At 37.4% G+C, this 21419-nt stretch overlaps 1 protein-coding gene across 2 annotated transcripts in view; it reads left to right on the plus strand.

Moving 5' to 3' along the window:
- LOC105484870 (zona pellucida sperm-binding protein 3 receptor-like) overlaps positions 1-21150 on the plus strand; it is a 38751-nt gene extending 17601 nt beyond the window's left edge. Inside the window, exons 4-12 of one of the 2 annotated variants that reach the window (XM_011746944.3) lie at positions 4365-4461; positions 8934-9019; positions 9190-9384; positions 10924-11106; positions 12456-12656; positions 16133-16333; positions 18854-19021; positions 20029-20204; positions 20752-21150. In XM_011746944.3, the coding sequence (XP_011745246.1) occupies positions 4365-4461; positions 8934-9019; positions 9190-9384; positions 10924-11106; positions 12456-12656; positions 16133-16333; positions 18854-19021; positions 20029-20204; positions 20752-21000 (1556 nt within the window). In that variant the 3' untranslated portion in view covers positions 21001-21150. The remainder of the gene's footprint in view (positions 1-4364; positions 4462-8933; positions 9020-9189; positions 9385-10923; positions 11107-12455; positions 12657-16132; positions 16334-18853; positions 19022-20028; positions 20205-20751) is intronic. The other variant, XM_011746947.3, reaches the window with a different exon arrangement.
- The last annotated feature ends 269 nt before the right edge of the window (positions 21151-21419 follow it).

The following is a 21419-nucleotide window of genomic DNA, read 5'->3' on the forward strand; positions in this document are numbered from 1 at the left end:
CTAGGGTCCATCCCTAACAAACTAGGAGGTGTATTAGCACTTCTACTATCAATCCTCATCTTTGCATTTATCCCCATACTTCACAAATCCAAACAACAAAGCATAACATTCCGCCTACTCAGCCAATTCCTATATTGATTCCTAATCACAATTCTACTGACCCTTACTTGAATTGGAGGCCAACCAGTAAACCACCCCTTCATTATTATCGGACAAATAGCATCCATAATATACTTTATCACAGTCTGAACCTTTATACCACTTGCCTCCTTAACCGAAAACAATCTACTCAAATGAACCTGCCCTTATAATATAAGCTAATACGCCGGTCTTGTAAACCGGATACGGAGACTTCTCCCCAGGACAACTCAGAGAGAAAGCACTTAACTTCACCATCAGCACCCAAAGCTAATATTCTAATTTAAACTACTCTCTGTATTCTATGGGATGCACGTTTTAAGTTCGACTTAAGTACTAACTTATTTTACAACCTCTTATGTAATTCGTGCATTACTGCTAGCCAACACGAATATTACATAGTACTACAAATGCTTAACTGTACATCATACATATTTATGCACACTTACAAACTGTCCTTGCAAACATGCTTACAAGCAAGAATCCTCATGACTTAACCAACTGTAGAACATAACATCAACTACCAAAGATCAAGTTTTCCCCCAAGGATACCAACTAATACCAAAACTCAGTTATCGTACATAGTACATTACACCGTTCATCGAACATAGCACATATAAGTCAAATATATTCTCGTCACCACGGATACCCCCCTCAGTTAGTGGTTTCTTGTTCACCATCCTCCGTGAAATCAATATCCTGTACAAGAGTGCTACTCCCCTCGCTCTGGACCCATAACACGTGGGGGTAGCTATAGTGAGCTGTATCCGGCATCTGGTTCTTACCTCAGGGCCATAAGACTAAGATCGCCTACACGTTCCCCTTAAATAAGCCATCTCGATGGATCACGGGTCTATCACCCTATTAACCAGTCACGGGAGCTCTCCATGCATTTGGTATCTTTTATCTCGGGTGTGCGCGTGACCCCATTGCAGAAAGCTGGCCCCGCCACACCGTATGTCGCAGGATCTGTCTTTGATTCCTAGTACATACCATTATTGATCGCACCTACGTTCAATATTCCAGCCTCGCATAACTACCAATAAGGTGTTAATTTAATTCATGCTTGTTGGACATAACAATAACCAATCCTATAGTATATTCATCCTAAACTATAAAACCACAACAAATTTTTACCTTTGTTCTCAAATCCCCCCTCCCCATCTCTTGCTTTTCCCCTATAAATATACCTTTGCCAAACCCCAAAAACAAAAGCCTCAATTCACCTAGCCAGAGCCTGCGTTCTCATCTTTTAGCTATGCACAATTTTAACTGCTACCCCTCATCTAACACAATCTCCATCTCATCCCACTACTTTCAACTTTAACTCCCTCTCTATTTTACCCCACCTACATACCTAGCCACTACCAGACCCACACGCTTATTATCACAACCCTCAAAGACAGTACCTCACAACCATATATAATCCCCCAAAATTTAACAAAACCCGTTTATGTAGCTTAATCAACCTAAAGCAAGACTAATCAACCTAATCAACCTAAAGCAACCTGAAAATGCCTAGACGGATTCATACATCCCATAAACAGACAGGTTTGGTCCTGGCCTTTCTATTAACTCTTAGCAAGATTACACATGCAAGTATCCCCGCCCCAGTGAAAACACCCTCTAAATCACCACAATCAAAAGGAGTAAGTATCAAGCACGTATAACGCAGCTCAAAACACTTTGCTCAGCCACACCCCCACGGGAAACAGCAGTGACAAACCTTTAGCAATAAACGAAAGTTTAACTAAGCTATGCTGCACCCACGGTTGGTTAATTTCGTGCCAGACACTGCGGCCATACGATTAACCCAAGCAGATCGAAACCGGGGTAAAGAGTGTTTTAGCTCTATTTTAATAAAGCTAAACTCCATCTAAGTTGTAAAAAACACCAGCTGACGTAAAATAAACTACGAAAGTGGCTTTAAAGCTTCTGAATATACAATAGCTAAAATCCAAACGGATTAGATACCCCACTATGCTTAGCCCTAAACCTCAATAGTTAGAACAACAAAACTACTCGCCAGAATACGACAAGCAACAGCTTGAAACTCAAAGGACTTGGCAGTGCTTCATATCCCTCTAGAGGAGCCTGTTCTATAATCGATAAACTCCGATTCACCTCACCACCTCTCGCCTAGTCTATATACCGCCATCCTCAGCAAACCCTAATAAAGGTTATAAAGTAAGCATAAGTGCCCCCGCAAAAACGTTAGGTCAAGGTGTAGCTTATGAGGTGGTAAGAAATGGGCTACATTTTCTACCCCAGAAAACCCCACAAGGAGCTCTTATGAAATCTAAGAGCCCAAGGAGGATTTAACAGTATATTAAGAGCAGAGTGCTTAATTGAATAAGGCCATAAAGCACGCACACACTGCCTGTCACCCTCCTCAAATATATTTAAGGATCAACTTAACTAAACACCCCTCATATCTATATAGAGGAGATAAGTCGTAACACGGTAAGTGTACTGGAAAGTGCACTTGGATAAACCAAGGCATAGCTTAATATAAAGCATCCGGCTTACACCCTGAAGACTTCAATATAATTTGATTGCCTTGAGCTAACGCTAGCCGCAAACCCAATCAATACTAATACCAAATAACTTCTACTAAACCATTCACTCGTACAAAAGTATAGGCGATAGAAATTTTATCCTGGTGCTATAGACACAGTGCTGTAAGGGAAAGATGAAAAAAGACCAACCAAGCACAAAACAGTAAGGACACACCCCTATACCTTCTGCATAATGAATTAACCAGAGACAACTTCGCAAAGAGAACTAGAGCCTAGTTCCTCGAAACCAGACAAGCTACCCAAAAACAGCTAAAAGAGCACACCCGTCTGTGTGGTAAAATAGTGGGAAGATTTCTGGGTAGAGGTGACAAGCCTACCGAGCCCGGTGATAGCTGGTTATCCAAGATAGAATCTTGGTTCAACCTTAAGTTTACCTACAGAATCACTTAATCCCCTTGTAAACTTAACTGTTAGTCTAAAGAGGGACAGCTCTTTAGACACTAGAATAAAACCTTGTATAGAGTAAAAAAATCCAATTTCCATAGTTGGCCCAAAAGCAGCCATCAATTAAGAAAGCGTTCAAGCTCAACATCAAACACCTAAAAAATCCCAAACATACTACTGAACTCCTCGCATCACATTGGATTAATCCATTATTTCATAGAAGCAACAATGTTAGTATAAGTAACATGAAAATTTTCTCCACCGCATAAGCCTACATCAGACAAGAATTTCACCGATACTTAACAGTCCAATATTTACAAACACAAACAAAACTAATACTACTCACACTGTTAACCCAACACAGGCATGCTTCCAAGGAAAAGTTAAAAAAAGTAAAAGGAACTCGGCAAACTTAACCTCGCCTGTTTACCAAAACATCACCTCTAGCATTACCAGTATTAGAGGCACCGCCTGCCAAGTGACACGTGTTTAACGGCCGCAGTACCCTGACCGTGCAAAGGTAGCATAATCACTTGTTCCTTAAATAGGGACTTGTATGAATGGCACCACGAGGGTTCAACTGTCTCTTACTTTTAACCAGTGAAATTGACCTGCCCGTGAAGAGGCGGACATAAGATAATACTATAAGACCCTATGGAGTTTTAATTTACTAATGCAATCTAAACCATACAAATCTGTGGACTTTAACTCACTACACCTGCATTAAAAATTTTGGTTGGGGTGACCTCGGAGCATAACTCAGCCTCCGAACAACCTATGCTAAGGCTACACCAGCCAAAGCGAATCAATGCCCGCAATTGATCCAATAACTTGACCAAGTGAACAAGTTACCCTAGGGATAACAGTGCAATCCTATTTTAGAGTCCATATCGACAATAGGGTTTACGACCTCGATGTTGGATCAGGACATCCTAATGGTGCAGCAGCTATCAAGGGTTCGTTTGTTCAACGATTAAAGTCCTACGTGATCTGAATTCAGACCGGAGCAATCCAGGTCGGTTTCTATCTATTCTATATTTCTCCCTGTACGAAAGGATAAGAGAAATAGGGCCCACTTCATAAAGCGCCGTCTTTCCATAGAAAGAGAAAAAATGAGTCAGAATAAGAAATAAGCATTGAAAAATATCTCTAGGTCTATCTGGAAGCAGGAGTCAAAGTTAGTAAACCAGACTTTTTTTTTTCCCTAATGTTCTATTTTGTGAGTAATTGGAATCATGAGTCATTATTTTAATTTCCTTCTAGAGAAACGATGCAGAAATCCAGAATTAATCAATGGGATAGTGGAAGTTAAGAAAGATCTTCTCCTTGGTTCAACCATAGAATTCAGCTGCTCAGAGGGGTGAGTATAAGGCAACCTAGAAGCAATAATTTCCTTTTCATTAATTTTTATAAGGAGTTAACGCATTTATATGTTTCAAAAATAAAAGTGGCATAAAAAGATATACATCAATAATTCTCACTTCCACCCCATCCTCATTCATCCCATTTCTCTCTACCCTCTGACAGAAAATGACATTGATTAGTTTCAGATTTATCGCTTTAGTGTTTACTTCTATAAATACAAGTGAGTACAAGTATTTTTATCAACATTTTTCCTCCTTTATTATAACAGAAGATATCTGACTGCGTACATCGTTTTGAACCTTGCTTTTGTTTTTTTCACTTACAACATTGCTATGGACTGAATTTTTTTGATATTCCCTCAAAATTCATATCTGAATCCCCAGTGTGATGGTATTTGGAGATGGGGCCTTTGGGAGATAATTAGGTCATGGGAGCGGGGTCCTCATGTGGGGATTAGTGTCCTCATAAAAAGACGCGAGAGCTCTCTCTCTCTCTCTCTCTCCCTCTTTCTCTGCCATGCGGGGACACAGCAGGAAGTCAAACCATCTGCAAACCAGGAAGTGGGCCCTCACCAGAACCTAACTATGTTGGTACCCTGATCTCAGACTTCCTAGCTTCCAGCACTGTGAGAAATAAATTCTTGTTGTTTAAGGCATCCAGTCTATGATATTTTGTTAAAGCAACCAGAAACATCTAAGACAAATATGTACTAGAGATCTTTGAAATTCATGCACCAAGTGTTTACTCATTCTCTCTGTCTGTGTGTATATATGTGTTTACAGCTGCAAAGTTTTCTAACGCATGTATCATAGCTTATCATAGTTTATTTAATGATTCCTACTGATGGACTTTTGTGTGTTTCCAATCTTTTCCTGTTACATACAATGTCCTGATGCATACTTTATATATATGTTATGTTATATGTATTAATATAGAGAGATGTTTGTAGGACAAATTCCCAGAAGTGGGATTGTTGGATTAAAGAGAAGATGCTTTGAAATTTTGCTAAATATTCCCAAATTGCTCTTTATAAACTGTAATATTTTGTAATATAAACAAATGCCTTTGTCTTTACCTCCGTGATTCACTATTTTATCAAACTTTTGAATTTTTGCCTATTAAAAAGAGAAAAAATTTCTGTATAGTATTTTTTAAGTTTTTTATTTTTTCAGACCTCTCAGGGATGAAAAACTTTTTATTTTGAGATAAGTGTAGGTTCACATGCAAATGTTAAAAAAATACAGAAAGAATCCATATCTTTCTCTAGATGGCCTTCACATTGTCTTGGCATCATTTATTAACAGATCTACACCTAACTCATATGAGAGAATATCTTTTAAAAATACATATTTAATTCTTCAGTGTATATTAGTCTTTTTTAGATGTCCTATTCAATGCTTTTAGTCTTTCTGTATATTCACACAACCAGGTCCTTTCTCTTGAATTTTTAGTGCGCAATGTCACTTAGAGGTATCTGCCTGACTGTTCTATTTTTATAGTTTTCCTATGTTTGCTTGTTTATATTTCTATATGAACTTTTAAATTGGTTGAGTTTCACTTTTAATTGATTGTATTAAGCTTTTAAATGAACTTTAAGAGAATAGACATTTTATGATGTTGCATCTTGCCAGCCAAGACTTCCCATTTGTCCTAGTCGTCTATGTGTGTGTGGCTGTGTGTGTGTGTTTCAGGACTGTTTTAAAGTTTTCCCCATTTACATTTTTCAATTCTTATGTTTAGTCTTTGCTATCTTATTTTATTTTTGTCTTATTTTTGAGATTGCAAATGGTGTCTTTTATTCCATTATATCTCCTAACAATTTTTATTCATATATATGGAAACTACTTATTTCTATATATTAATCTCCTATCTCAGCTAATACCTTGAATTTCCTTATTACTTGTAATAGTCTATCAGTTGGTGATATGACTTGGATTTGTCCCCACCCAAATCTCATTTTGAATTGTAGCTCCCATAATTCCCACATGTGGTAGAAAGGACCCCATGGGAGATAACTGAATCTTGGAGTGGGGGCGGTTTCCCCCATATTGTTCTCATGGTGATGATTAAGCCTCATGAAATCTGATTATTTCATAAGGGGTTTCCCCTTTCACTTAGCACTCATTCTTTCTTGCCTGTTGCCATGTAAGACATGCCTTTTCCCTTCCACCAAGATTTTGAGGCTTCCTCAGCCATGTGGAATTGTCAGTCCATTAAACCTCTTTTTCTTTATAAACTACCCAGGCTCAGGTATGTCTTTATCAGCAGTGTGAAAACGGACTAATACAGTTGGATTTTCTTGGGATTTCCAGATATGTAATTATGTAATCTGAAAATAATGATTCTGTTGTTTTCTCTTTTCCAATTTTTGTATTTCTAATTCCTTTTTCTTATGTACTTATGCTAGCAATTACCTCAAATAAAAAATTGATACCAGTTATTGTTCTCTTATTCTTGGCTCTAGCAGAAATGACTAGCAAGCATTTTCTTCCTAAATTTAGTGGAGCTATATCTCCACTGATTCCCATTATATTGAACATTTTTGGCCAAAACTAATTGTTGATTATTTTTCAAATGCCACTTTAGTGACTATTAAGATGATGATTTATTTTTCTTAATAGATTTATTAATATCATGTATGTATTAGTCTGCTCAGGCTGTCATAACAAAATACCAAAATCCCATGGGCTACGACAGTTCTGGAGTCTAGAAGTCTCAGAACAAGGTCCCGCAGGGTTTGGTTCCTGTTGAGGGCTCCCCGCCTGGGTTGCAGATGACTGGTTGTCCTCTCACTGTGTCCACACATGACCTTTCCCTGGTGTCAGCATGAGGGCGCAGGGACTGCAAGTGGGAGATCTTTGTGGTGTTTTTTCTTATAAGGACTTTAATCTTATTGGATTAGGGCCCCACCCTTCTGAACATTAATTACTTCCTTATGCAAATATAACCACACAAAGGGATTAGGGCTTCCACATACAAATTTTGAGTAGGTACATTCAGTCTATAACAAGGTATTCTATATTAATATATTTCTTAATTTTGAAGAATCCTTTTATTCTTGAAATAAAACTGTACTATTTGGTCATTGTATAATTTTCTTTTAAAGTGTTCCTGGACTGTGTTTGATAATATTTTATTCAGGAGCTTATTATTGATATTCAGGGTAAATTTTTTTTTTAAAGGCAAAAAGTTCTAGAAGAAAGACTGGGACTTGTCAAGAGCAAGAACAATGAGATGATAATCAGGAAGTTAGGAACCTAAGAGTTCCTAAGGAACTCTCAGGTTTATGAGAGTAAACCAAGCTCTAGAAGCCAGAAGAAAGATTCAAATTAGAGGTCAGAGTACGAGTACACATCAGTAATGTGTCTTGCTCCTTTATTTAAAGGAAACTACATAACAAACTCAAGTGAACCACTTACTTGTTTTGAGCTGCCTAATTTATAGCTTGTTAGGGAGAGTGTAAGATTTAAGCCAAGTCCTCAGATTTCAGGTGTAAATCTTGTTCTGTTCTATTTTTATTCATTGCGGATGGGTACCATGTGATACAAAGAAAAAACTTAAGTTGCTTAGACAAGCTAGAGCATTTTAAAATTGAACAAATAAACCCTTTGCTTGATATGAGAAAATGTAACTGCAAGCTGGCCTAAATGGTCATTAGTAATCAAGAAAGCATTATTTTTTTCATTTCAAAATATTTAATAAAAATTTGTTTCTTTTTTTCTTTAGCAGGAGGAAATTACAGTGTTTATTGGTGCAACATACATGTGGGAGAGCTTGATGATGAGTAACTCAAAGGGGGTGATTCGAATTTGGGGCTTATATACCATTTTAGTAGGTGATGGGAGAAAGGCACTTATGGGAAGCAAATGACTCTTTAGAAAGATAAATACGGCCGGGCGCGGTGGCTCAAGCCTGTAATCCCAGCACTTTGGGAGGCCGAGGTGGGCGGATCACAAGGTCAGGAGATCGAGACCACAGTGAAACCCCGTCTCTACTAAAAATACAAAAAATTAGCCGGGCGCGGTGGCGGGCGCCTGTAGTCCCAGCTACTCAGGAGGCTGAGGCAGGAGAATGGCGTGAACCCAGGAGGCGGAGCTTGCAGTGAGCCGAGATCGCGCCACTGCACTCCAGCCTGGGCAACAGCGTGAGACTCCGTCTCAAAAAAAAAAAAAAAAAAAAAAAAAAAAAAAAGAAAGATAAATACATTTTCAGGAGAACAAACAGGAGATAAGAAAGTTCGCAAAAATATATATTTTTACAATTTTTATTTTAGGTTCGGGGTACATCTGCAGGTTTGTTATATAGGCAAACTCATGTCGTGGGGATTTGGTGTGCAGATTATTACATCACACATGTACTAAGCATAGTACTCAATATTTATTTTTTTCTGATTTGTCCAAAACCTCATAGATAATTTATGTCTAGAGTAAACGAATTCCACTAAAATCTTTGACCTACCTTATTTAGGTTTTTCTTAATTGGCTCAACCACCAGTCGTTGTCAGATCCAAGGTAAAGGAGTTGACTGGAGTGATCCTCTCCCAGAATGTGTAAGTAAGTAAAACTTTTTTTTCTGACCTGACTACAAACCTAAACTACTTTAGGTAATAACACTACTGTGAAATTTCACTGCTTCTTTTATCCTCCATTATAATTTGCATGAATTTTGGATTTAACACAATGCCTACCCTGAATATTTCTTTCTCTTCACTCACTCACCTCAGTTGCCAAGTGCGAGCCCCCTCCAGACATCAGGAATGGGAAACACAGCGGTGGAGATCGAGAATTCTACACATATGCCTCCTCTGTCACTTACACCTGCAACCCCTACTTCTCACTCATAGGCAATGCCTCCATCTCCTGCATGGTGGAGAATAAAACAATAGGTGTCTGGAGCCCAAACCCTCCTATCTGTGAAAGTAAGTCAGAATGATAAGTTCTGCTTTGATCTCTTTTATTTGTTTAAAAGCAAAAGGAAGGCGTATTTATCAGGGAAGATGGAATGATTAAAAGAGAAATTAATCATTGCAATGATGGAGTCATTCATTTATTCAACTAACCTTGTCGCATGCTGTATCAGTCAGAATAGCATAGGGTGTGTGCTGCAGTAGTAATCAACACCTAAATCTCAAGGCCTTTATATAGTAAATGTTTTTTTCAAGTTTCTTCTTAGTGCACCGCTAGCCTGGGAAACTCCCTAGGGCAGCTGTCACTTATATGGTAATCCAGATTGTTTAGATCTTTGACACCTCCATGTCAAAACTTCCAAATTAGTTCAGCTGGAGAAGAGAAAAAGGAAAATCAGTCTCTGGCTCTTCAGTTCTTTGACCTGCAAGTGACACATATCACTTGTCATTACAGCCTTTTGGCCAGAACTAGTTCCTTGGTTCTGCATAATGCAGAGTAACTGTGAAACATTGTCTTTTGTTTATCTTACAATAACTGGAAATATGGGTGGACACTAATAATGTCAACCATGCATGCCTAAGGAGCAAACAAAACAACACCAACACCAGCAGGTAATAAAGGTAATACAAGACAATGAAAGAAAGTACTTTCCCTTGGCCTCTCTATGGAAGCCAGAAGAGATGTTTTGTCAATATCAGTAATGATTCAGCTTGCTGGTTTAGGACATTATTCTTTACTGCAATTAAAGTGCCTAAAACCATAGTATCACATATTGTTTTGACTCAGTACAGGACACAGCCAATGCCGGGGCGAGAGAGAACATAATAGTGAAAAGACTGCAAGAAGTGGAAAAGGCAGGAGCTGAGGCTGGATAAGTTAGTACGGGCCAGGTTATGAAAGCCTTGTGTGTCACTTTCAGGAGTTTGGAATGAAGGAAAAGGGAAGACATTAAAAGGACAATGTGAAGTGAGACAAAACATAACTGATAGGCACCTGTTGCAACCTTTCAGCCAGGAAATGAAGGTGGCTTCAACTGTAGCCATAGCAGTAAGCCTGGAGGGAAGTTGAGGAAGTATAGAGGAATTAAGATGGCAGGATTGACAGGATGTGATGACTAACATGTGGGGTGAAGGCAGCTTGTTCTCTGCTTATGGAGGCGCACCACAGATTTCCCGATGCCCTGGTTGCCTCTGCATGACACCATATCATTACCATGGGTCACTGACCCCCAACCAAAATCATCCAGGAAATAAGGCCATTTAATGGAAGGATTTGGAGACATTGAGATTTGGACTTCAGGGTTTAGATATTGCTCATTGTTATTGATGAGAAAGCTGGAGGACTTTACATGACCAACATGATGGGACCTCATTTTGCTGAGGTTTCTGGCAACTTGAAGTATACAAATCTCCAAAATGTTTTCTTTGTTCAGTATCTATTAAATATATGCTTGTGTTAGACCCTCATTGAAGCAATGCCAACAGTTACAGCCACATCTTTACTGCCATTTCTCTCTGATAACTCAGATGTCTTTTTGTATGCTTCTTTAGAAATTGTCTGTCGTCGACCACAGATTCCAAAGGCAATCTTTGTTTCTGGATTTGGACCCCTCTATACTTACAAAGACTCTATTGTGGTTAACTGTGAGGAAGGCTATAGCCTCCGAGGCAGCAGTTTAATCTATTGTGAAGCGAATAATGAGTGGTATCCTTCTGTTCCCTCTTGCGTATCCAGTGAGTATGGACTACGATGGAGTTCCAATATTTGGATCTAAAATTATCCTGACATATAGGTGTGGCATGCTCATAGGCACAAGCCAACTCGACTCCCAATAATCATTTTAAGATAAATTAATACTTTTCTTGTTAAAAGGAAGATTTTTTTTTTGTTAATGATATCTTAGTGCTATTGGAAGAATTTCATATATATCATATAGTCATGAGACCAACGACTTCATAGATATTGTAGACTTATATATTTGCTGTAAAAATTTTCCAGGAGACTATAGTAAAGTGTTTCAGTCTAACAAAATCAACATATTAAGATAATTTTTTGAACAATGGAAGTAAGATTCCTTTAAGGCAGTTCTTTTTTATAATTTGCCTAGAAATGCTCTATGGGCCAATATTGGTCTTGAGACCCTGATGTTGTAAATACATACAGATCATTTATAACATTGATGATTTATTGCTAACATTTATTGAGCATTTTCTACGTGACAAACACTATTCTAAGTGCTTTACACCAATTAACTCATTCAATATTTGCAACTATTCTAAGAAGCTGCTATTTTTTATCCAATTTTAATGATGAGAAAACTGAAAAAGAAAGATTAAGTAACTGGCACTAGCTCACATAGCTAATTGGAGGTGGAAGCCACCACTACATTGCGGTTTATCTAGTCTCTTTTGCTATCACATGAACTTAGGTGCCATTCAAAATGTGTAGTGATGAAATTCAATAAATATACAGTTTGATAGACACATATCCTCTCCTTGATCCACACGGACCTTTAGCATATTGCTGAATAGAAAAAAAAAAAAGAAAATACAAGACGAAAGGCCCAACTGCAAAAGTTACATGGGGCTTGGTTTGAAGCCAAAGCATGAAGTTGCAGATGATAGGGTCATGATGTCAAGAAGAATCCCTCTTATTTTAATTCCCCATTAAGCAATGAGATTAGAAAGTCGGTCTCACCCTGGAGCAAATTTTTGCTGTGTCTTTCTAGTGATCCTAATGCTTCCTCGGAAGACCAACCATTCTAAAGTGCAGTGATGTGAAAGGAAAACTGAGCTCCTACAGAGTTGGCCCAGCACCTGGATACTGTCCCCTTCCTGCACCATGGCATGCTTCTCCGTACACCTCTCCAGTGGCACATGCATTTAGTAGACACATGCGCTTAATAGACGCTAGTCTATCGGGCAACGGTGCTGCCGAGTCTTTTTCTGAAATTCTCATTTCACCTTTACCGTCTCATTTTTTGCTGAATGAGTATATGATATCGCTATTTTGTGACAGGCTCCTGAGTCACTCTGCCATTCCCAGTAACACGTTTCTTTCACCCTTGTGCTTTCTTTATGAGTGGATGCTTGTACCGACCTACCGGACATTTCCTATGCTTCCTGGGAGAGAAATGACTACAACCTAAGTGATCACGAAATATTTGAAATTGGAACTGAGTTGAAATATCTATGCAAACCTGGCTATAGACCTGTTTTAGATGAGCCTCTGACTGTGACTTGTCAGGAAAATTTGACATGGACATCTTCCAACGAGTGTGAGAGTAAGTAGACTTGAACTTTGTGTGGTGTGTATGTGTGTGTATCTTCTTTGCTATTGAAAATGTTGAGCACAGTCCTTGAAATTTGCTGAGACTTGCTTCACTCCATAGCATATAGTTAATTTTTATAACTGTTCTGTGTGCACTTGAAAAGATGCATATTTTGCAGTTGTTGGGTGAAATGTTATATATACATCAATTAGATCTAATTTTAATGGTTTTGTTCAAATCTATTCCCGTATCTATATTTATTTCTTGTCTGCTTGTTCTCTCGGTTACTAAGAAAGTTTTGTTTGTCTTTTGTCTTTTCAGAGTTTTTATTTATTTGTTTGCTTGTTTGCTTGTTTTGAGACAGGGTCTTGCTCTGTCACCTAGGCTGGAATGCAGTGGCACGATCTTGGCTCGATGCAGCCTCAACTTTCCAGGCTCATGCCATCCTCCTGACTCAGTAGCTGGGTCTACAAGTGTACACTACCACACCTGGCTCATTTTTGTATTTTTTGTAAAGATGGGGCTTTCCCGTGTTGTCCAGACTGCTCTCAAACTCCTGGACTCAAGAAATTCACTCACCTTGGCCTCCCAAAGTGCTGAGATTACTGGTGTGAGCCACCACACCTGGCCATCTTTTTTGTTTTTTCAAATCATTTTTTGCTTTGTGTATTTTGAGACTACATTGCTAGATGCATACAAATTTAGAATGATGTATTTGCCTGATAAATTTCACTTTTTATCATTATAAAATGACTCTATTACTATAACTATTTTATCTTTAAAATTCTACTTTTACATTAATATAATTCTGACAACTTTGAGTTAGTGTGTACATGGTTTATCTTCTTTTAGTCTTTTGTTTTTACAATTTCTGTAATTATATATATTTTTAAGTGTATCTTGGAAGCAAGATAGAGTTGGATATTTTAATCCTACTTGACAATTTTCATTATTAAATTAGAGCACTCATCAGTTTACAGTTAGTGTAATTATTAATATATTTGAATTTATATCTAGTATCTATCTGCTACATACTTTTGTTTTACATTCTTTTTTTCCATTCTTTGAATTGATTTTAATTTTTTTTTCCATTTTTTACCTGGTATTTACTTGGCATTTATTTACTTTTAGCTCTTTTTATGATGTTTACACATAATTTACTACTTTTGCCTCTTCCCAGGCGATGAAAAGCCGTAGAAACCTTTAACTTGATTTATCCTGCCTGACTTAATATGATTTTATTTTTGTGTATTTCAATTATAAATGTGTCTTAAACTCTGCATTATTATCATTACTATTGCTATTATTATTTTAGTAAATCCAATTAGTTTAGATTTGTTCACATAATTACTATTTTATTCTCTTCTGATTCTTCAGTCATATCTATTGTCCCTTTCTTTTGCCTCATAAATACTCTTTAGTTTCCTTTAGTGAGAACCTGTTGACAACAAATTTCTCTCTTTGTTTTTCCTCAATGCGCCATTATTTCGCCTTAATATTTGAAAATATATTTGCTGGATATAAAATTCTAGATTGGCAATTATTTTGCGTGGCCATGTGAAAGATTTCATTCCATTGTCTTCTGCCTTTATTTGTTTCTGTCAAGAATTTTGCTATTAGTCGTACTGTTGATCATGTGAAGGTTATCTATTTTTTCTGATTGCTTTTAAGATGTTCTTGTCTTTATTTTTTCGCAGTTTTTGTCAGATATGCCTGGGTTGGTTTCTTTGTGTTTAGCTTGCTTGAGATTTAGAATATTTCTAGAATATGAGGTTTGATGCCTTTCATTGATTCTGGAAAAATTTTCAACTTCAAATACTTCAATATTACAAATAAGTATTTTCTTAGAGTACAATTTTAGCCCTATTTTCACTCTTCTACTGACACTTTGGCTACATTTATGTTAAGCTCTTATACTGAATCTTCTATATTTCCTGTGTTCTTATCGGTGTTTTTACTTTTTGTTTCTCAGTATTTTATTATGAATATAAATTACGTTCACTAATTCTTCCTTCATTGATGTATTATCTGATATTAATTATTAATTGAATTCTTAACTTTATTATTTTTTCAGTTTCAAGGTTCCCACTTGTAGTGGATTTGTAGTATTGATATTCATTTTTCTACCAAAATTCTCAATGTTGTATTTTATTTCCTTCTACATAACAAAACAAAGTGGCTTTTAAATCAATGTTTAGAACTTCATTTTCTGGATCCTCTCAGATCTGTTAGCATTGTCTCTTGCTTTCTTTGGCTTTTAATAACCTTGTCTGGTCTCCTGTTTGCTTGTGGCAGGTAGTAAGAGGCATTAAGGGCTTTGAATGACCCAAATCCAATCAGGGAATGTAACGATACAAGCCTGGGTTTCAGTACTTATTACAGATAGTTGGTCCTTTTTTGGTTTGTTCTTACTTCAAGGTGTAGTTCTAAAGATTCCCAAGAGCTGCGGGTCACCAGCAATCACACACATTGAGTTCTGATCAGCTTCTTAGCCACTCAGTTGTATTTTGGGGGAGGAGAATTATTGTGTATATTTATATAGTATTATATATGTAATATTATATATTACAATTTATAATTTATATTACAATATATAAAATTATATATTACAATTATATATTACAATTTCAACAGAGAAATATAGATATAATATTATATATTAGTATTTCTGTTGAAATACCAAGGAATATTATACATATATAGTGTTTGTGTGTGTGTGTATATATATATATCTCTACATTCCTGGCATACCTCGTTGGGTATCTTTCTTTCTCATTTAAAGAACTAAGACAATTAAGGTCTTAGCACCTGAATTCTTCACGGATTAACCGCCCCCTTCCCACTATGTTTTTCTACTTGTTAACAAAGAGAAGGTGAATCTAAATTGCTTAGCTCATCACTGCCAAAATCAACACTTCATTTTAAGGACTTCTAATGAAGAAACACAGTTGGAAGGAAATTAAGTAATAGCATTTCAACCAAACAATGGCAGAATTTGGAGAAGATATTTGGTCTAACTCTTCTCTCAACTTCTTTGTTTCTTTCTTTCTCTTTCTCTCTTTAAATTATGGCAAAAGCACTTAACATGAGATCTACCCTTTCAACAAGTTTTTCAGTATACAATATAATACTGTTAATTATAGGCACTATTTGTAGAGCAGATTTCTAGAACTTATTAATCTTGCACAACTGAAACTTTATACCTGTTGAACAAGTGGAGAGTTGTTTCCCCTCCCTTCTCCAGCCTCTCGCACCCACCGTTCTACTCTCCGCTTCTATGAGTCTGTCTTCAGATATTAACATCTTCAATGAGGTGGAATCAGGTCTTCAGCCAAAGGTGTGTCCCTGTGATTGATTTACTAAACGTGAACATCATTTAAAAAAATTTTTTTAAATGTTTGTGGGTACATAGTAGGTGTATTTATTTATGGGGTACCTGAGATATTTTGATACAGATATGTAATGTTGAACATTTTTTAATCCATCAGGGGTATGTTGCCCAACACCAGATCTGGAGAATATCAGAATCATAAATGAAAGGAGGTATTTCACTGGTAGATGTGTCTATGCCTATGGAGACAATATTTCATATATGTGTGATGAAGGCTATTATCCTGTTTCTGTTGATGGGGAGAGTTCATGCCACACAGATGGCACATGGAAGCCTAAAATGCCAGCATGTGAACCAGGTAAGAATATTGAGATAACTTGTCGTAATTATTTCCTAGTTTCCCCAAATGATTCCACTTGGTTCCACAAAAGATCAAAGTACTTAAAACTAACTGAATTTGAGGTTGTTCCTCCAAGAAGCATTGTGCAAAGATATTCACAGATACACACCACTAGCACCATGCAAGGCAGCTATAGAACAAAATATGTTGGAAGACAAACTTATAGGAGAAATTTTCTCGTAAGAGAAAAAAGTAGAATTGATGAAATCATTCAGTCTCATTTTGTCATTTTTCCTGCATGTATGCTGATGTTTTAGTAAAGAGGGACATTACCTCACAAAGCTCCATATTTATAAGTCAAGGCAGAAAACATGATTTACATATTGTGTAACAATGCAATGGAAGCTCCAGGTTGAAGAAGTGATCTGTTAGGGAGAGCCTTGAAGCCTAGTGGCTGACAGAGTCAGCCTTTTCTTTCCTTGCTTTGACTCAGACCTACTGAACCACCTCTCTGTTGAAATACCAAGGAGAAGAAATAAGCATCTAGGTGATAAACATCTGTCTCTAATCAGGATAAGACATTGAAAATGTCATTACTATGGAAGTATCTTCATTATGAAAGACTCTTCACATCAACATGATGGTGATTACTCGGTACTATAGTTTGGGTTTCTCTAAAAGCAAAACTTGAGAAAAATGACTTGGGAGCCAGTAGTTTATTTTGGAGGTGATTCTAGGAGGTAGGAGCGAGGGTTGAGAGAGAGACAAGGGGAATAAGCAAAGGTGACTATTATAAGCAGCAGGGGCTCAATTCTTTGGGACCACAGAGAAGTGTAAGGAATGCCTTTCTTAATTATCTGTCTGAAGGATGGGAGACTGGGACATTTATCCAATACTTTCTGTTGCTCATTGGTTTAGGGTTGAAAGGGCAGTAACTGCTTCAGTAATTTAGTCAGTAACTGAGCCTCAATTGCAACTGTGCTCTTTCAGCTGCAGAAGAGGCTCCAAAGTAAGACTGACAGATTCACGTGGAATGCTTTCTGTAGAACATCATCAGCATAAGTCTGAGCTTGTGTAAAACTATGTATTTAATCTGCAACTGTAGTCAGAAGTCCAAAGGGACATAGCATGGGTACAAAACATTTGTTACCATATATCCTTCGCACCACTCGATTTATTTATGTTCCATTAATTAAACTCTATTAATCTTAAGTAATCTACTGCTAACAAGTGTTATATAAGGAAAGAACAGACATTGTGTCTTGAAATAATCAAAGAAAGCTTCATGGAGAAGTAGGACTTGAGATAACAATTAGAGAAGGTAAGCAAATTCTAATAAGGAGGAGTCCCAGGAGGAAATGTTAATATATAGAAGTGGAAATGTACATGACAAGTTTAGGGAAGGAGGAGTTGACTAGTTTGGTTAAACAGAAAAAGTGCTAGATAGGGCCGAGTGTGGATGCTCATGCCTGTAATCCCGGCACTTTGGGAAGCTGAGGTGTGCGGATCACCTGAGGTCAGGGATTTGAGACCAGCTTGGCCAACGTGGTGAAACCCCGTTTCTACTAAAAATACAAAAATTAGCTGGGTGTGGTGGCACACACTGGTAATCCCAGCTATTTGGGAGTCTGAGGCACGAGAACCGCTTTAACTCAGGAGGCAGAGGTTGCAGTGAGCTGAGATCACGCCACTTCACTCCAGCCTGGGTGGCAGAGTGAGACTCCATCTGAAAAGAAAAAACAAAAAGTGCTAGATGAATTTGAAGGATCTATGAAAAAGAAAGGCCAATAGAGGTATTTTTATTTTTTCAAATGTCCATGGTTTGTTAAAGGCGCTGATTATTTTATTTTTAGAAAATAGAGCATTTTAAAATCCCTGACACTTAGTTTTAATCTTAGGAGGCAATCATCCTTCAACACAGGATTTCCTTTGACATTCTCAGGGCTCTAAATTTGTTGCAATTTTTCATACAAGAGTTCCTGAAACTTGAACGTTCCCTTCTAGTGTGACTACCCCAGCATTTCATATTACTTATGTCAACACTGAAATCATTGTTTAAATTGTAAAATATGCTAATTATGTTCTGATGGTGTTGTAGTTATGGATAAGATTGTTTGGGGATCCTGCAGTTATTCAGAGCCTTTACAACTATTCACAGATAAATATTTCCTTTACTTAGCCTGACTTCTATTGAGATTGATTTTCATTTAATATGACTCTGTGGTTGAATTCATGCTTTCATACCAAAGCTCATTTAACTTCCCTAAGCAGTGAAATATTTTAGTGATCATGTAAACAAAAACCAAGAAAGGTCCTATAAAATGGAGGATTCTCTCAACAAAAGAGTTGTTTTCATTCACATCAAGCTTTTCTCTAGGTTCTCAGGTGGAAAGCAGTATAAATGTTGAGTTGTGTCAAGTTACCTTATGGAAAAAGGATTTGGATGGGAACATTTGAATCTCCTACAGATCACTCAGATTTGGGGAGATTAATTTGAAACTATGAGTTCATGCTCTTCTGTCTCTCTCATCATCCAAGTTTGCAGTTACCCTCCCAGTATTGCCCATGGACACTACAAGGAAGTTATTTTAATAACTCCTTATCCTGAGGCTACATACGAATGTGATGAAGGATATGTTTTGGCTGGATTTGCTACAATCTACTGCAAGTCTTTTCACTGGCAACATGCACCTCCTCAATGTAAAGGTAACTCCAAATCAACTCATAATCCATTGAAGAGAGAATTAGAAAATATTAATAGCAATGTTTCCTATTAATCAAAGGCAGCATAAATTTTGTCTTTATTAATTTATTCATACTATTTAAATTATGCCTGATATAATTTTAAAAAGTAAATGACAGGTACATTGAAAATGAACTTTTCTTCCTATTCTAGTCTTCCAAAATCATAGCTTGCCCTATGTTCAGAGAGAACCACTACTACGAGGTTCTTATGTATCTTTCCAGAATATGTTGAGACAATATCTTTTACCTGAGGATACCTTTGTGACTCTAGTTTTCATGAGAATCCTGAGTTAATTTCAACTACTCAAGAAAGAGGAATCTCAAGTGTTAATTCCCAAATTATGACGTGTTGGAAATCTCCACAAAAACTTCATGATGGTTACCATTTCCCCACGATCTTTACATTTCTACTTTTGATGACCTGATGGTGGTGCTGTTGGTAAACCTGCTGTAGAAACAAGACGAATCAAGTAAGGCTCTATCTCTTGATTGTGCTTGGAGCTTTCATCATTCTGCTAATAATTACCACTGGCTCCATTTAACCCAGGAAGATTATGAAGCAAGAACAATGGAAATAAAACATCAGGAATCACACAAATCAAGGCTGTGGGATGGAGCAATTGAGAGCACCAATTCTTACCACTTACAAGCTATTTGATACTGAGGAAATATTTAACTTTTCAGTTTCCTTGTTGGTAAAATTGTCGTAATAATAGTGTCTAACTCATAGATTGGTAGTGAGGATTAAATGAGATAAGTAAAAAATTTAGCACATAGACTGACATATAGTACTTGTTCAATAAATGCTAATAATTACTGTTATAATTATCATTAAAATAAAAGCATAGAACAACCTGCAGGACCAGAATATAATTATGAATACAATGTCTTATCCATTTTATTATCCAATACTGATATGATGACTTTTTTTTAGAAACAGTATGTTCAAAAATATGTTTCCATTACAGCTCTGTGTCTGAAACCAGAAATAGTGAATGGAAGGCTGTCTGTGGATAAGGATCAGTATGTTGAGCCTGAAAATGTCACTATCGAATGTGATTCTGGCTATGGTGTGATCGGTCCCAAAAGTATCACTTGCTCAGAGACGAGAACCTGGTACCCAGAAGTGCCCAGGTGTGAGTGGGTAAGTGGCACAATTCAAGGAAGTTCTGTGCTACTAATCCCTAAAAATAGTGGCTTCTCCCAAGGTTCTGTCCCAGTTAGCAATGCGGAGATCTGACTTTTGTCGGGAAGCATAAGTAACTTACCACAATTAGCACTTCCAAACTGGCATGGTGATAAGCCTAGAGAGACACATTTTCCTGCTGTGTGTCTAGAGCCGAAATCTCTAGACTTGAGAGTCTGTTGATCCAGATGTCCTGACCCCTCGCTCTACATTATCTACAATAAAGGTTGTGCATTTGTTCCATTTCTGGTTGGTCCTCAGAACCATCCCTCAGTTGTCCTCAGTGGATGTGCTTTGCATCTGCTTTGGAGCCCAGCATCTTTTTAGCTTCAACCTGCTTGGTTGCTGCTCAAGGAAAGATCTGGGCTTGGCTTGCATGTGAACACTTGCTAGGATGCACTGTCTCTCCTGATTTCCTCTTTGTTCCTCAGGTCAGTCTCCCTTTTGCCAGTAATGACTCTCAAAATGTACTCCCATCCCCTACTCATTTCTTAATCACTTTTAGGAGGCACCTGAAGGTTGTGAGCAAGTGCTCACAGGCAGAAAACTCATGCAGTGTCTCCCAAGCCCAGAGGATGTGAAAGTGGCCCTGGAGGTGTATAAGCTGTCTCTGGAGATTAAACAACTTGAAAAAGAGAGAGACAAATTGATGAACACCCATCAGAAATTTTCTGAAAAAGAGGAAATGAAGGACTTATTTTTCCCTTCAAATCAACATACAGAATCTTCATTCATCAATTCTACTCTTCCTTAAGCAACATCACTCTAATAAGTGTCTGGGCTGGAGAACTTTCTTACTACTGCTAGAGAAAATGTGTAATTATCGGTAATCTAGCCTTTTGTAGCTCAAATGTCTACTTTCCTGGACTTGAAGTGCTGGTTAATTAAATAATTATTTATCAAATATCAGTTTGTGTTGTCATCTTGGTCAATATGTCGCATAAATACGACACACTCCTGTACACAAATCCACTGCCTAAAGTTTGTGTAATTAACTTTGCCTCACTTTTTTTGTACCTCAGAAAGAATGGAAGCCAGGGAATTCAAACCATGTTCATACTGTAATCTTTACCTGAATGCCTTTACTCTGAATCCCGCATGTGCCTACCATTTACCTACAGAAAAGGATACAAAACTCAAAGGATTTTCTGCAACATTACAGACAAAACCATT

This window comes from Macaca nemestrina, chromosome 1, assembly GCF_043159975.1.
Source record: "Macaca nemestrina isolate mMacNem1 chromosome 1, mMacNem.hap1, whole genome shotgun sequence".
Classification (NCBI taxonomy): Eukaryota; Metazoa; Chordata; class Mammalia; order Primates; family Cercopithecidae; genus Macaca; species Macaca nemestrina.